The following is a 16,985-nucleotide window of genomic DNA, read 5'->3' as shown; positions in this document are numbered from 1 at the left end:
GAAGCGATCCAGGGCCAAGGGCTCCCCCCAGTGGACACTCCGATAAATAACAGCATGAGGCTGCTGTAAAGGCAGATGGATATAGCCAGTGTGAAGTGTTAGTATGGCCAGAGGGAAGAAAAAACAAAAAGGGAGAGCACCTAACCCGGATCTAAAGCCGCAAAAAATGTCTCCAGAAGGGGACGAACTGCGGCTACCCAGCCGCACATGCAACTCGCAACACCAGCACGTCACAGAAATCCAGAAATTGATGCTAATGGGGTCTCCAACACAGGCTCAAGGCAGAAAGCCATGATAGATAGAACAAGTATGCCCTTTAAAAAAGTAAAAATATAAGATGAGAAACAAAAACATATATTAATAAAAAGTAACTGCAAACACTTTTTATGTGTGACATCAGTTGATTAGTAAGCAGCAAAGAGGGATAAACAAAGGAATACCAATACCAAAGAGGTAGAACCACATCGCTATACAAATAGATATCTGTTTTGGTGGTAAAGAGCCCAACAGGGCAGGAGAGGGGGGAAATAAGAAGGGACAGGAGTCGCCATAGCGTGGAGAGGCAGAATGTATTGGAGTATAAAATAATAATCTAATGCCCTGTTATTAGAGGAATTACTTATAGGATTGTACTTCATTAATGCCTGGCCATCGTGTGGCATTAAGGCGCTATATCCATTTCGCCTCACAGTGGAGTATCATCCTATCCCAGTCTCCCCCCCTGGGGTCCCGTGGGATCACCGCCAAAACAGTAAGTGGCAACAGAAGTATCGAATCTATGACAAAGATTCAGATGTCTACTTATGGGACTGAGCATTCTGCCATTGGCAGAAGAATAAATATGAACATTTATTATTTTTCGTAACTGGCGAATTGTTTTGCCAATATAAAAAACCCCACATCTGCATGTCATTAAGTAGACCACCCCCTGGGTACTGCAATCAACCCGAAAGTGTGGGTAGAAGAGCTCCCCATTGGGTAGTCTAAATCTATGGCCAGTAGAGATCCAAGGGAAGAGGGCACAGTGCCCACAAGTATAAATTCCAAATTTGTTGGTAGTATGACCGTGAGAGGGGACAAAGTGACTTTTGGTCAGTTTATCATGCAAGGAGACCGCTCTTTTGAAGATGATCTCTGGGTGATCACTGACATATTTACTAAGAATAGGGTCCTCATGTAAAATGTGCCAGTGTTTATTCAGCACATTTCTTAATTGGTATTGTTGGTATGAGTATTGCGTAATTAATGTAACCGTTGAATGATCATCTGACTTAGTTTTGATTTGGTAAAGCAATGTATTCCTAGGTTGTGCGTAAGCTTTATTAAAAGCTTTACGCAAAAGCGATTTTGAGTATCCCCGTTGGAGAAGTCGTTCCCTTAGACGTTCAGCGTGGTATCTGAAGTCACTGTCACAAGTGCAGTTCCTTCTGAGCCGAATATATTGTGCGTAGGGAATACTAAGCACAAGTGTAGGGGGATGGGCACTAGCCACGTGCAGGATAGTGTTTCCGGCTGTTTCCTTCCGGTATAGCGTAGTAGCCAAATATTTATCGTGGTCTTTAAAAATTACAAGATCAAGGAATGAGATTTTTTGTAACTCGCTCTTGACTGTAAATTTTTAACTATAGGTATTAATGTTCAAACGATCAACAAAAGTATCCAAAGTTTGTTGTGAGCCTACACAGATAATAAATATATTGTCGATATATCTTAGCCACACCAATACATGGCTGGTGTGGATGCTGAGTTCCTCATTGGAAAAGATATCATGCTCCCACCCCCCCAGGTACAGGTTAGCGTAGGCCGGGGCACAACAAGTGCCCATGGCCATGCCCTGCACCTGGAGGTAGTGGGAGCCATTAAATGTGAACCAGCTGTGTGTCAAGATGAAAAAAAGTAATTTCAACAAGAATTCACTGAAAGGGCACAGATGGTGGTCTTCTTCCCTGAGTAAGGTGCGTACCATCCTGACACCCTGCTCGTGAAGGATGCTCGAGTATAGGGTCTCCACATCCAAAGTCACGAGCAGGGCGTTGGGAGGGACCACAACCCCCTCAATGTGTTTGAGGAGATCTAGTGTGTCACGAACATAAGAGGGCAACCGTGTGACATGAGGAGTAAAAAAAAAGTCAATGAATCTGCTAGCATTTTCCGTAAGTGAGCCTATCCTGGAAACTATGGGCTGGCCTGGAGGGGCATGTATATTCTTATGTACCTTTGGTAGTGTGTAAAATGTGGCAGTACGCGGAAATTTGTTGTCAAGGTATGCATGGGTATCCTGGTCAATCAGACCTGAATGGTATGCCTCACCTATAAGTGATTTGTATTCACTGGTAAACCGATTGGTTGAACCAGCCTTAATTCTGCGATACCGAACGGGTGGCTAAGGACACCCATGCACATCTTGACATATTGCTGGTAAGTCATTAATACAATTTGCCCCCCTTGTCCGCCTGTTTGACAACTAGATTAGGATGGTTGCGTAGTCTGGAAAGGGATTGCAATTGGTCAGGCAGCAAATTCTTAGGCATAGGATCTAATGCAAGTTGCCTCATGTCCCCTATAGTGGCCATCAAAAAGGCCCACACCTGGGGATTCGTAGTTAGATCTGGAAATTTCTTGGCTTTGGGTTTGAATTTTTTAATTGGCTTTGGTCCTGAAGGTAATGTCAGTCCATTGGCATCATTAGTAGGTAGCCCAGGCTCAGAATTATCATTCTCTTCTAATAAAAGGATGGGGTCTCTGAAAGCTCTGAACTCATCCATAATAAAGTGCTTAATGCTCTCAGAGAGTTCCCTGTCTTGTTTGGAGCGTACACGGTCATGATCGAAAAGAAATTTGTAGGTCAGCTTCCTGCAAAAACATACAGATCCTTGATAGTGTCATATTTAACCAACTGAGGTGTAGGGCAAAAACTGAGTCAGTATCTCAAGAGATCAAGATCTGCTTAAGAGAAAGAATATGGAGTGAGATTGATAATATCCAGTTCTACGTGTGGGAGGTCAGTGTTGGGGGTAAGGGAAAATTTGTGGATGTGCCATTGAAGATGCTAAATGAGAGTCAAGTGTGCTCTGTTTGGTAGGGATCAACAAAGGTGCTGCTGAACTAGATAGAGGTGATGTTGTGTTCGTTATGGAATGTGTAGATGTAGTGGCAATACTTGGGCCACCACTGTGAATAGGATTCACAGTGGGCCCAGGTGAGTTATGTAACAAACTAAGTGCCTGTGCCGCTAGAGGGCCTAAATGAGTAGTTGTATGAGCGCCAACAGGGGCATCCATGCTGGAACCCATATGTGACCGATGGGAGTGTGATTTGGACATAGGTGGATAGTATTTATTGGTCTCATCAGGGAATTTTTTGGGATGAGGAGTAAATGGTTGATTACCACCTAATCCTCTTTTGCGTGTACCCATGTAAGAATTGGAACGTGAGGTAGTAGATTGAGAAGAGGTAGGTCGTGTGGAAGAAGAAGAAAGAGAGGAGTCAGATTCAGTATCCTCCTCTCTAGAGGAGTGACCTGCACCATAGCTTGTGGACTTAGGGCCTTGTCTAGTCCTATTGTTTTGTGGCATCAGATGCCATCGGTAGGCATAGCCTTCCATAAAGGCTGTCTTGTCTCTAAACAGTTTGGTCTGTTTTTTAGAAATAATATCTTTATTCAATCTGGTTAGATATTCCTGCCATTTCTTTTCAAATTGTGCATGACCGTTTACAGAGTCTTGTTGTGTCTGTAGGGAAATGAGTTCTTGGTCCAGGGCCAGTAAATCTGCTCTATATTGTACAACTAGAAGTTTAATCAGTTCGGTACTGCATCTAGTGAGTTCCTGTTCCCAATCGTGTTTGAGTTCAGGAGTCACATTCTTAAAGGAAGGAAACAATTGGATTCTAAGGCGGTTGGACAGATGTTATCATGTATATATTGTTGAAAGAACTCAATATGCCAGTATAGCTTAGATTTCTTTTTGAGAAGTCTCCTGGTTTTAGATAAACTGGAAACTGCACGGTCATGTGACATCCTTTTTTCCCTACAAATAGAGCTTTCTTTTGGTGGTATTTGATCACCTCTGCGGTTTTTATTTTCTTACAATATAAACAAAAAAAGAGCGACAATTTTGAAAAAAAAAAATATTTTTTACTTTTTGCTATAATAAATATCCCCCCCAAAAAAATTTCTTCATCAGTTTAGGCCAATATGTATTCTTCTACATATTTTTGGTAAATAAATTCGCAATAAGCATATATTGATTGGTTTGCGCAAAACTTATAGTGTCTACAAAATAGGGGATATATTTATGGCATTTTTATTATTTTTAATTTTTTAATAGTAATGGCAGTGATCTGCAATTTTTAGCGGGACTGCAAAATTGTGGCGGACAGATCGGACACTTTTGACACTTTTTTGGCACCATTGACATTTATCAGAGATAAAAATAGCCACTGATTACTGTATAAATGTCACAGGCAGGGAAGGGGTTAACAATAGGGGGCGATCAAGGGGTTAAGTGTGTTCCCTGAGAGTATTGTAACTGTATGGGGGCTGGGCAGACTGGAAGAGAAGAGAGATCTCTGTTCCTAATCACTAGGAACAGCAGATCTCATTCTATCTCCCCTGTCAGAATGTGGATCTGTCTGTATACATTGGCAGATCCCTGTTCTTGCTCTTGTTCCCGTGATCGAGGGTGGCCGGCGGACATTGTGGCTGCCGGCCACTCGAATCGGGTCCCCCGCCATACAGCCTGCTTTAGCTGCTTAAAGGAGCCGACGCACACCTACGGTGAATTTGAGGGAATGTGCCGACCTGCCGCCTTATAACGATGGCGACTGCTTGGCAAGTGGGTAAATTGACCACCAATGTAAAGGAGAAGTTTATGCTGACCACCAATGTAACAAGGGATTTACACTGACCTCCAATGTAAGGACAATTTGACACTGGCCACCATTGTAATACTGGATTTATACTGACTACCCATGTAAGGGTGATTCTACAATAACCACCATTGTAATGGGGAATTTACACTGACTACCAGTTTAAGGGCAATTCTACACTGACCCTCAATTCAAAGGGGATTCTATACTGACCACCAATCTAGCAGGAGGATTCACACTTATCACCAATTCAGTGGGATCTTTACCCTGACCACCAATGTAATAAAGGTACTTACACTGGCCGCCAATATAATGGGGAAATTTACACTAACCACCAATATATTGGGAAGGTTTACACTGACCACCAAGGTAACACGAGTATTTACCACCAATGTAGTATTGGGAACCTCATTGAAATAGATACTGGATACTCAAGAATAAGAAAAGACTTAAAGAGAAGCTCCAGTCTCCCAAAAAAAAAAATAAAAGTCATCAGCTACAAATACTGTAGCTGCTGATGTTTATTATAAGGACACTTACCTGTCCAGGGATTCAGTGATGTCGGCGCCTGAGCCGATTCTTCAATTGGCTTCAGGTGCAGGCCCTGGATATGTAAGTAAGAGAAACCGGCAGTGAAGCCTTTCCGACTTCACACCTAGTTTCCTACTGCACATGCATGAGTTGTGGTGTGCTTTATGAATGGTCATGCAGTCTTCTGGGACCTGTGCGTGTCCCAGAAGGTTGCGCGGGGAAATGAGGAGGGGCCAAACATGCTCATAGATCGCCCTAGCGATCTAAACCAGAAGTGAGAGCAGGTACCTGTCAAAACTAGGTAACTGTTCCCCCACCCCCCAAAAAAGTGCCAAATGTGGCAGTGGAGGGTGCAAACAAGTGGAGCTTCCCCTTTTGGGTGGAGCTCCGCTTTAAAGGATGTTAAAGAAAACATTGAATCTGATTGTGCTATGTGTGCTGTGCTTTCAAAAAGGAAAACCCTATTACATTAAACGTTAAAGTTACCCCTCCAATATGAGTGTGAGGAACATGTTTAAGTGGGAAAAGGAATCTCCTTACTACATTCTCCTTCGAAGGAGCAGTGGATAATGGATTGGCTACATGACCAATATTTGTTCTAGAAAAGATAGCATACCCAACTTCTGAAAGTCTAGCTAAGTTTTCTTCAAATATCCACAGCTCTACCAATATATTTTGCATATAATTTAGATCTATGGACATGTTCAAAGTAAACCTGAAAATGTGTAACTTTATATATATGTGAGAACATTAACAAAAATATAATTGTGTTCCTTGCCATAGTGTCACCAAATGCAAAGACTCTTACAGTCAGCGATGAAACAGAAAATACAATGAAAGTCACGTGGCAGCCTGCTGCAGGAAATGTGGTGAATTATCGTGTGATCTATCGGCCAAGAGCAGGCGGAAGGCAAATTGTTGCTAAAATGCCTGGCTCAGCCACTACAACGGTACTAAGAAGGCTTCAACCTTTAACTACCTATGATATAACTGTTGTCCCAGTTTACAAGTCAGGAGATGGAAAAGCAAGACAAGGAGAAGGAACAACAGGTAAGGTTTTACCAAGTATAACTGTTAGTAAACGTGTGTTTGTGAGGTTTATATTTTCTGCTCTTTTGTGGGTGTTTGGCTGGACTCAGCTATTAAACCCACAATCAAATGTGTTTCTTAAAAATAAAGCAAAGGATAAACCATGTATAGCGTCATTGAAGCATGAAGCGTGCAATGAAGCGTCATTGAATATTATATTGGAGCTTCCGCGTTTTTTCTCTCCCGCTGAATTCAGTTCAGCTCAAAATGCAGATAGGAAATATATGACCATGTATGAAATAGACTTATTTATATATGTATGGGTATAGCTTAACAGAAATTGATGCTAGGTTTGTTTTCTATATACAAAATAAATATAAACCAATAGACTTAAAGCAGAATTGTTGCCAGGCTATTGACATTCATATGTTTACATATCCTTAGCAAGCAGTAAGCTTGCTTGTATTTACGGCCACTGTAGAGCAATTTATCCTTAAAGCGCACAATAAAAGCAGTACGGTATTTATGTTCCCATCTCAGCACTTTTCTCTCTTCCATTCCTGTGCACCTGATCTGTGCTTAGATTAGGGTCCTTTCAAACTGAACGGGTGCGCTTCTCCTGCAGCACGAGTACAGCACAGTGTACCTGTGGTTTTCATGTGGGTTAGCTGCACTACTTTTTTTTTTTTTGGTATTTTTTTTTTTTGGGTATTTTTTTTTTTTTTTTTTAGTAAGTGCTTGGTGAGAAGTGCAAGCATCGCCCTCTGGGGCATGCATTGTGTTTGGTTTGAAGTGCATACATTGTGAGTTTGAAGTGCATTAGTTGTGAACACATTTGACATTTACATTAATTCATCTTCCCAATCAAAGTTGTACAGCAGATTTGTTACTTACAAGTCCTGTGGTTTTGGTGCACTTTCTGAAAGCGTACTAAGAGTCCTGCATGCAGAAGTGTTGGTGCACTAAACTGTGGGACATAATAGAAATCTATGTCAAAGTGCAGTTAGCCCACATAAAAACTGTGGGTACACTGTACTGCACCTGTGTTGTGGAAGAAGCGCATGAAATTAGTGTGAAAGGGGCCTTAAATGTAACTAACTGGCAGGCTGCCAAGTCACTGCTGAGGTATGGGAGCTCAGCTAGGCGAGCAAGTGAAAGTAAAACTGAGAAGCTTCGGCTACAAATTTGAGGATTAATTACTCCAACATGGGTGTAGCTGCAGAGGTAACTTAAGACTTGTTTCATACTTTATTTACTGCTTGTTAAGAATATGTAAATGTTTAATTACCCATAGTCTGGCCACAGTTCTACTTTAAATCTATTACTTTCTCTCAAACCTTTTAAGGGCTCTTTCAGTTTGTATTGGAGACACTCTGAATAAAGAGTAAAACAAAAAAGTGTGAATCTGTAGAAATTCCCTACTAGCTTGACCTCTTCAAACAATAATGCTGGATACCAGTATCCCCTGCTGCAGCCATTTATACACCATGCACAGTGGGAATGTCACACAAGTCTCTCCATGTATAGACAGCTCAAGAATTAGTTTTGGAAGGGATCACCAACATCTGTTTTTCAGCTCAGCTTTTCAGGTTTAAAATCTGTATTACAATTTTTAACTCTTACATACCTACAGCCATCATTTTACATTTACCATCTTTAAAGTTTTAACATGTTCCCTAAGGGACCTGTATGCTTAATATTACAACTTCTCACCTCCCAACATATCTTACTTATTATGACACCATTTAAATGAATCCATATGTGATGATGTGATTTTCAACTGTAGTTTAAATTATATACAAAGAATGATTTGGTAATATGCAAGAGCTGTAGACCATATTTTTTGCAATGATCAGCACTTCTTGTTGAAAAATTATGGGACTCAGTTTAATGGTTAGTTCCCCCCAGCAATAAAATGTGCTATTCACAATCAATGGAAACTGTGATGGCAACTATGGTACTTCCCGGAATGAAGCTGGTGTCTTCAGACACTTCAGAGTGACTGAAGTGTATAATGGTATATAAAAGAGGCTGAAACACAGACAGTTTAGTTGCCAATAGAATGATTGCCAGGAAATCTTTTTTTCCCTTGGGCCACATATGTTACTAGTTCTGCAATGGAATATATTGTTAAGTTTCCTCTAGGACAGCATAAAAACGCTATACATTCTTTAATTAAAATGCTGTGCCGTCAGTATGTATCAGATAGTGATGAATTTATTATTAGATCAAGCAAGCTAATTTGGGCTGACCATATTTTTGTATGCTGGTGATAATATGCACCTACAGTGAATTTCCTATTCTGTATGCTTTTTCTGGTTCAGTCCATCATAAAGTAGGTAAACCCAGGCAACTGGTATTGTATGAGGAGGGTCAGCAATGTCCTACATCTCTGCCAGTACAGGTTTTCTGGAAGCCAACAAAAATACTATATGAAGCTCTGGGAGAAAGTTACTGGGTGAAATGAAAGTGTAATGCAAGTTTAATAACTGCAAACCCTTCAATATGTGTACTGTAGGGTTGATTTACCCAACCTGGAGAGTGCAAACACTGGTACAGCTCTCCAAAGAAACCAATCAGCTTCCAGGTTTTTTTTGTCAAAGCTTACTTGAACAAGCTGAAGTTAGAAGCTGATTGGCTACCATGCACAGCTGCACTGGATTTTGCACTCTTCAGTTTTAGTAAATCAACCCCTGTATGTTAAGTAGAGATAAACAAACCCACATCTGAGTTGCAATAACCCCAAGGATCAGCACATCCTGAAACATTAACAATTAAAACGTTGTTTTGTTATTCAATTTAAAAAAGACACAGAAGAAGGTAAAATATAAATATCAGTGTTTTCAGCACTAACACATTTCAACTAAGCCTTTATCTGGACTCTTTTAAATGCAAGATCTGACCCACAAGATCCGTGGTGGGAACATTTGGAGTTTTGCTGTTCAACCCAGTATATAAAAGATCTACCCTAATAGAAAATTCACTAATTTCTAGTGTTGTAATTTGTTTGAGTAAGATACAATGGGCAATACCCACATTTCTTAATAGTTTTAGGAATTTACAATTGAGTTGTTATTTCGTTCTTATTTTAACCATAGAATACATTTGTTTTATTGTCATGTTGATTTAGATGAGCTATTATTCTGTTTCAGATACAATTTTAAGCTGCTTTATTAACCCTTTGCTGACCAGCAGCCGTCATTATACTGCGGCAGGACGGCACAGCTGTGCGAATTGTTGTAGGTGTACATCGGCCGCTTTAGGAGTGCCCGCGGTGCGACACTGGAGCTGATGTGCGTGGCCGGCAGCCGCTATGTTCGCCGCCCCCTGCGATCACTCCACAGAGAGCCAGAATGGGGATCTGTGTATGTAAACAAACTGACCCCATTCTGACAGGGGAGTAGAAAGAGATCTGCTTTTCCTAGTGATCGGGAACAGCGATCTCTCTCCTCCTTCATTCAGTACACTCCCTCCCCTCCCCCTCCCTAGGGAACACTTAACCCCTTGATTGCCCCCTAGTGTTAATCCCATCCCTGCCAGTGACATTTATACAGTAATCAATGGCTATTTTTAGCTCTGATTGCTGTATAAATGTCACTGGTCCCAAAAAAGTGTCAAAAGTATGTGTCCGCTGCAATGTCGCAGTCCCCCTAAAAATCGCAGATTGCCACCATTACTAGTAAAAACTAAATAAATAATAAAAATGCTATACATCTATTCCCTATTTTGTAGACACTATAATACTTGCATAAAGCAATCAATATACACTTATTTTAATTTGTTTACCAAAAATATGTAGAAGAATACATATTGGCCTAAATTGATGAAGAAATTTGTTTTTTTTTTATTTTTTTTGGACATTTATTATAGTAAAAAGTAAAAAATATTGTATAAGCGCAAAAAAAAACCCGCAGAGGTGATCAAATATCACCAAAAGAAAGCTCTATTTGTGGGAAAAAAAGGACATAAATTTTGTTTAGGCACAATGTTGCATGACTGCTCAATTGTCAGCTAAAGCGACACAGTGCCGTAATGGCAAAAAATGACCTGGTCATTAACCTCCCTGATGGTTTTCCCAAGTGTGACTCGGGGTTAAATTTCAGCACCATTAGCCACACTCTGGAGTACATTGCAGGATCCTGGGACGGTGTTACTTACCTTGTCCCCAGGATCCTGCGATGTTCCCCGCTGTGTCTGCGGGCTCTGTCTCCTCCGAAGCCTCTCTGTGCCAGACTCCGTTAACTGCTCCCTGCGAGCGCCGTGACGCACAGGGGCAGAACCTGGCAGCAAATTAAAAAAAAAAGTAAAAATCATAACACATACAGTACTGTAATCTTACAGATTACAGTACTGTATGAAATTATTTCACATCCCTTTTGTCCCTAGTGCTTTGTCCAATGCCCTGCATGCAGTTTTGTATTATATATACTGTTCTTTCTGCTGGAAACTTGAGATTGTCCATAGCAACCAAAAAGTGTCCCTTTATGTCAAAAGTGGCTTTAGACCAGCTAGAAAACAATGATAGTAAATTAGAACACTTGCAGAATTGAGCGATAGTGAATCGTGGGGAAATTTATTTTATTATTATTATAATATATATATATTTTTAATTATTTATATTTATTTATTATATTATATTTTATGTTTTTGTGTTTCAAGCTTCATCATACCCGGGATATCTACTAGACTCTTGGTGGACAGATTTAAGCGTGTTATTGTTAAGAATTACAGGCCTACAATATAAAACGCCAAATTTCCATGCAAAATAATTGTACCGCTTTCAGCACCTAAAATCCGAAATAATCATACCGCCAGGGAGGTTAAGGGGGCAAATCTTTTCAGTCCTTAAGCGGTTAAAAAGGTTTTTATTTTGTTTCTTTAGCTTCTCCTTTCAAGTCACCAAGGAACCTGAAAACATCTGATCCAACTATATCAACCTTCCGAGTGACCTGGGAACCTGCCCCAGGAGAAGTGAAAGGATATAAAATCACTTTCTATCCTGTAGGGGATGAAAGGCATTTGGGAGAAATGACGGTTGGTCCTTATGATAATACAGTGGTACTAGAAGAACTCAGGTAGGAAAAAAAATGAGATAATGTTTCATACCATTAATCCCTTTCAGTAATGTGTATAAGGCTTGACATAATTCTTTCAACACATTCTGCAATATAGAGTTGGCAGTATTTTTAAACTACCTAATCATTCACAATGAAATCTCATTTACAGTAATGGGACATTGTTATTCTTTTATGTTTAGCCCAGATATCTCCATAACACTGTAATGAATAGCAATGGTAACTTTTACTTGATGAATCTGTAGTTTGCCCAATAAAAGCAAACATTAAGTCCAGTTGACATTACTAATAACATTACTTAGATCTAGGAGACCTGTGATTCCAGGTAATGGAAGTGCTTGCTACTTCACAGGGTGATTTTCTAGTTGTGATTCTCAGTGACACATGAATTGCTGAAGAACAGGTCTCACTACTTGTCCTCTGTCATTCATACCGGGGTAGATTTACTAAAACTGGAGAGTGCAAAATCTGGTGCAGCTCTGCATAGAAACCAATCAGCTTCCAGGTCTTACTGTCAAAGCTTAAGTGAACAAGCTGAAGTTAGAAGCTGATTGGCTACCATGCACAGCTGCCCCAGATTCTGGTTTTAGTAAACCAACCCCATAGTGTGTACTGCATAACCACCCTAACTTTCTTTTAACGCTATATTTATTCTATATTTCCACTAGTTTTTTTTCTATTGTTCAGATTCTTTAGTTGTGACATCGACAAAGCATTGATGAAATTTGCATACTTTTGGCACCTTCTGGACCAGTCATGTTAATAGGTCAATAAATCTAATGAAAACATAGATGAAAAGTTAATACTGATATTTAAAAGAGTTTATCCTGCAGACATACTCAGGAAAAACTGGATTTCTTTGGTCTGATTTCTGAGTGAAACTTCTAGCTTATAAATAAATCCACTTATGATCTTAAACTTAGACATAAACCCTACCTGGAATATATTTTATTTGCTAAAGTATTGTATATCCTAAACATCTATCTTTTTTTAAATAATACTGTTTTAATCTCTTTTAATGTAGTTGCATCTTAGTGATGCTGATCCCCTCCAACTTCTTTGTATCCACTCCCTGTCTAAATGCACTTGTTGCAGTGGTAGCTTCAAATTATTGCTCAGGATGGGCTTCCTAATGGTGGCAATAACTGAACATACCTGCATAATCAGTGTCAACACAGATGTTTATGGACACTGCTGAATGAACATGTGACAGGGTGACAGCTCAAGAGACCAATGGGAGGCAGGGACAGAGTGTTCTCATTCCATGACAGGAAGGAACTTTATGGTGGGGACATCAATTATTGTTTAAATGAAAGCTTCAGGTTTAAAAAGCTTGAAAATGAAGTTCGGATTAACACCAACATGTTAAATTTTATATGGTATTTTAGTGATTGGGTTTACATCTACTTTAAGATATATATTTACATACACATTGCTATATTTTAAAATACAAATGAGTAAAATAATCTGTACATGCTGCTTGCAGTTAGTGAGCCAAGCTGATTTTAAAAGATTTGTTATCTGCATCCGCATTAAGTTTGTTAATATCTCAGGATATCTAGCTTAATGCAAACTAAAGGATAATGTTACATGTTACACACATATCTAGGGTGTAACATGTAACATGCTCCAGAAGTCCCCCCCGCACCCCCCAATCTTCCCCCTGTGATAGTGGGCAGGGGTTTTTCTCCCTACACTTGCTGTTAAAAACAGTGCAGCCATGCGGGGCTCTACCCACACAGCCGCGCCATTCATTCACAGAGTTATGTGAATGAACAAATTACAACTACTATCTTCCATTGCCGCAGACAACTTGTAGTTCTCAATGAACTGTGAGGGCACTGGTGAGCGCTCTCATAGTTCACTGATCTTCCTGCTCTTCAGTAACTGTTTGCCTGTATCGGAGGTACGGACAGATAGCTATACTGAGAGTCTGCAGGAGCCTGGCATCGCACCCATGACCTACTGATCATGGGTGCAAAAATAATAATGCACATTTTTTTTTCAGAAATATGTGTATTTATTATTGCTTTGTGCTTTGATTCAGTTATATATGGAATACATTTGGAACATATATTAAAATTTTTTTTGCTAAAAAGCAAACAGTAATGTAATCCTATATTCATAAAGCGTATGTACAGATTTGAGGTTACCAAGTCTGCTTTACCTTGTTTTTAAAACGGCTTCTTTAATAAATATATCTTCACAAATTACAACTTGGCCAACAAGTAATAATGGGTATTAAATTATAAAGTGACACACCTCAACCATTTGTACCCTCTGCAGGGCAGCAACATCTTACAAGGTCAATGTTGTTGGAGTGTTTGATCAAGGAGTGAGTGCACCTTTGGTTGGAGAAGAAATGACAACTCGGTCAGACGCACCTGAAGTCCCTGTGGATGCTGGTAAATTTCCAAGAGATAATGGCATAGTGGATGTCAACTCTAAAAAAAGGATATATTGAATATAATGTGCAAAATGGTCAATTAGAATTTAAAATATAGTCTAGTATATATTAACTTTCACATTTAGACATTTATAGAGACATTTATTTACCACGTAAAGGTTATTTGGATTATTCCACTAACATTGACTTGGCTACTTTATTTGCTGGGTCAATTGCCACAATCTAAATGATTATTGTAAGGGCCTGTGCCAAAGGGGTTTTGCTTATCTCAATGGCATCAGTTTGATGTCAGTATAAGATGCTTGTGAGATCATTCAGAATTAATTGACATGTGCATGGAAAACCCACCTGATGTGAACAAAACCCCACTGGTCTTTATGGTGCTCGTATGCAGTAAATTAACATCTAAGAAGCCATAAAGAAAACATAGCAGGTACCCATCATTTTCCAAGCTTCTTATATATACAGAGCATGACAACAAAATTAAGGGCAGCATAGCAACAAAGCAAAAGGGGGCCTGATTATAGAAGCTCAAAGTAATTATTCTCCACTTTTCAACCACATATTCATTATGTGGATTTTTAAAGATCCACCAATGCTCACAGTTATAAAGATTTGTTAATTTGCTTCTGCTTCACTGATGTAGGTATATTACCTTATTTCCTGAGGTTATCAACCATTTTACTGGGATCATTGGATCCACTGCTTGCTTGTTACATGATCACCACAGACCCAGGAATGTTACCAGATTTGGATGAGAATGGGGATGATCTTAATCTAGGTAGTCAGAGGATTTTCCCACAATCTTATAAATAGGCTTCCAGATCTGCAGTTGGCTGGACACATTGTAGATATAATACTGAATCATTCTTATGATAAGGGACTCTTAAAGATATATGTAGCCTGTGAGAACATCAGAATGTCCATAACAATACAGAATATTTAATGAGCAAATTCAGTTTTGTAAATTTGTTGGCAAGTTGAATCACATGTCAGATTGATATATCTCTCAGGGACATTATTTGTGAGATTTCTGCACTGCAATTTTCAGTTTTAATCAAGCAAGGCAGCCATTACAAAGAAAAATGATGGTTTCATACTTACGTGTTGTACACTAGGCTTAAAAAAGCTGCTTCTACAGGAATTTGCGTTTTGCCTGTAGAAGCAGCTAATGTTATCCTATGTGTCCATGTGCCCTTAGAAACATGTCAATATTATCCTATGTGTCCATGTGCCTGTAGAAGTATCTCAATGTTATCCTATGTGTCCAGACTTTAAACTCAGCATTTAGAAGCAGAAAAAACCCTTCTGGTTTGCATTTTTGGGAGAAGTTTTCTGGCAGAAAAAAAAAACTAAACACTCCTTAATGCTCCTGAACGTTCCTAAACCCCTGTACAGTATAAGGAAAAATCAATACAGCACTGCGTAAGGTGTAGGTAAAACAGCAGCCAACACAACTATAGACCCAAGTAGTAAGTATAAATGTGAAAGTGTAGCTCTATAAAAGCAAATCAAACTGAAAAATGGAAGAAAAATCAGTGTCTTAAACCTGAATTGAAAAAAAAAAAAAAATATATATATATATATATATATATATATATATATATATATATATATATATATATATATATGAAATACAATATAACCATATATTAATGTGAGAATTATATTGTGCACTCTGTAAAGTGCATATATAATGTGCAGAACTAGTGAGACAATGTTGAAAGAAGAAATCACCAAAATGCCCAACAAAAAATATACAAACAGCAGTTCAAACACAAATCAGTAAGAACTGAGAATGAGAGCTGCAACTATAAATGTGAGACACAACCACTTACTATACAATAAATCAAAAAAATAGCTGCGCTGCAATTAGTGAAAATGAAAACAAAAAATACATTATTATGATCAATTATAAAAGTGAAAATGAACATCCACATGTGATGAACTCATAGTAAAAAATCAATATTCATTCTCATAGTTCAAATAAATCTGTTGTATAAAACAAATAAACAAACATAGTCCAATCGCAAAGTGCATAAAGTGAATAGTTCATAAGGGTAAATTATCCTTTTGCACAGAGTACAATGACAGTCATCCAAAACGTGAATGGCATGCAACTTTATCTTCCAGGAAATAGTGATGACAGAAAGTATCCTCCACCTATAAATACACTGCCCCTTACCGACTCCTTTGATCTCTATTTAAGAGATCATATGGGCGGATGGCTGTCAACCCCAGCCTCAGATAATGAACTGCAAACGGACCCCAATTAGGCCTCCCCGACAGGAATCTTCTATGTAGTAAATGGATACTCGTTACCCATGGAATTACAAATAAAGAAAACTCCCATAGCGTAACACGTTTCAGAATATTTATTAAAAAAAACAGAAATGCACTTACAATGTTAAAAAGGAAATTCGTTTGGAATCTAATGCCGGCCGGCTACAGTCTGCTGCCCGTTGCTTCTGGGATCAGCAAGGTTAGTGGTGACGTCAGCACCCCGCTCCTCCCTACGCCGTTTCGTCACACCTGACGTCTTCCAGTGCCCCTGGAACTTGGGGAATCTTCTAATTAAGACAAATATTACAGTGAAAATTGTCAAAGCCTTGCCATCACTCTGGATCTTTCAATCATCCACCCACCCTCCATTCATAGGTCATGTTCCATTCATATGTATGGCTTCTATGAATGGCAGAGATGGGCAGAAAGGGCAGACATACTTAGGCAGTCTTGATGAGAGCCTATGACAGCTCCTTAGTTGTATTAACCCCTGCTGCACCAGAATATAACAGTGGTGGGGGTGGGGGGCATTGATGGAGAAGAATTTCAACTAAAAGAAGAGGCATTAGCACAAGGGACCCATCCAACTGACAATACATTTTGTTCCTTAACCATAACTCTTGTCCCTTGACTATAACACAAATCCAAACCTACCTCCTTACCTTTTTCCTGGATACTAATTTAACTGATAAAGGACTATATTTTCCTTATCAGATGTCGAAAGTATCAGCTTGGTAAAATTAGACTTTTGCACTGAAATCTCACAAAGATCTAGGTATTAAAAACTCATG

At 39.2% G+C, this 16,985-nt stretch overlaps 1 protein-coding gene across 4 annotated transcripts in view; it reads left to right on the top strand.

Annotated features, from left to right (window-relative positions):
• The window catches only part of COL12A1 (collagen type XII alpha 1 chain), a 264,287-nt gene that overhangs the window by 99,135 nt on the left and 148,167 nt on the right, over positions 1-16,985 (top strand). For 3 of the 4 annotated variants that reach the window (XR_012243891.1, XM_073626810.1, XM_073626811.1), the window contains exons 15-17: positions 6,184-6,450; positions 11,312-11,504; positions 13,791-13,909. The exons of the other annotated variant lie outside the window; for it this stretch is intronic. Coding sequence is in view for 2 of the 3 variants with exons in the window: in XM_073626810.1 (XP_073482911.1) it covers positions 6,184-6,450; positions 11,312-11,504; positions 13,791-13,909 (579 nt within the window). In the remaining variant the exon portion in view is untranslated. The remainder of the gene's footprint in view (positions 1-6,183; positions 6,451-11,311; positions 11,505-13,790; positions 13,910-16,985) is intronic. 4 annotated transcript variants of the gene reach the window in all.

Source organism: Aquarana catesbeiana, linkage group LG04, assembly GCF_042186555.1.
Source record: "Aquarana catesbeiana isolate 2022-GZ linkage group LG04, ASM4218655v1, whole genome shotgun sequence".
Lineage (NCBI taxonomy): Eukaryota > Metazoa > Chordata > Amphibia > Anura > Ranidae > Aquarana > Aquarana catesbeiana.
This window is presented reverse-complemented; position numbering and strand designations above follow the sequence as displayed.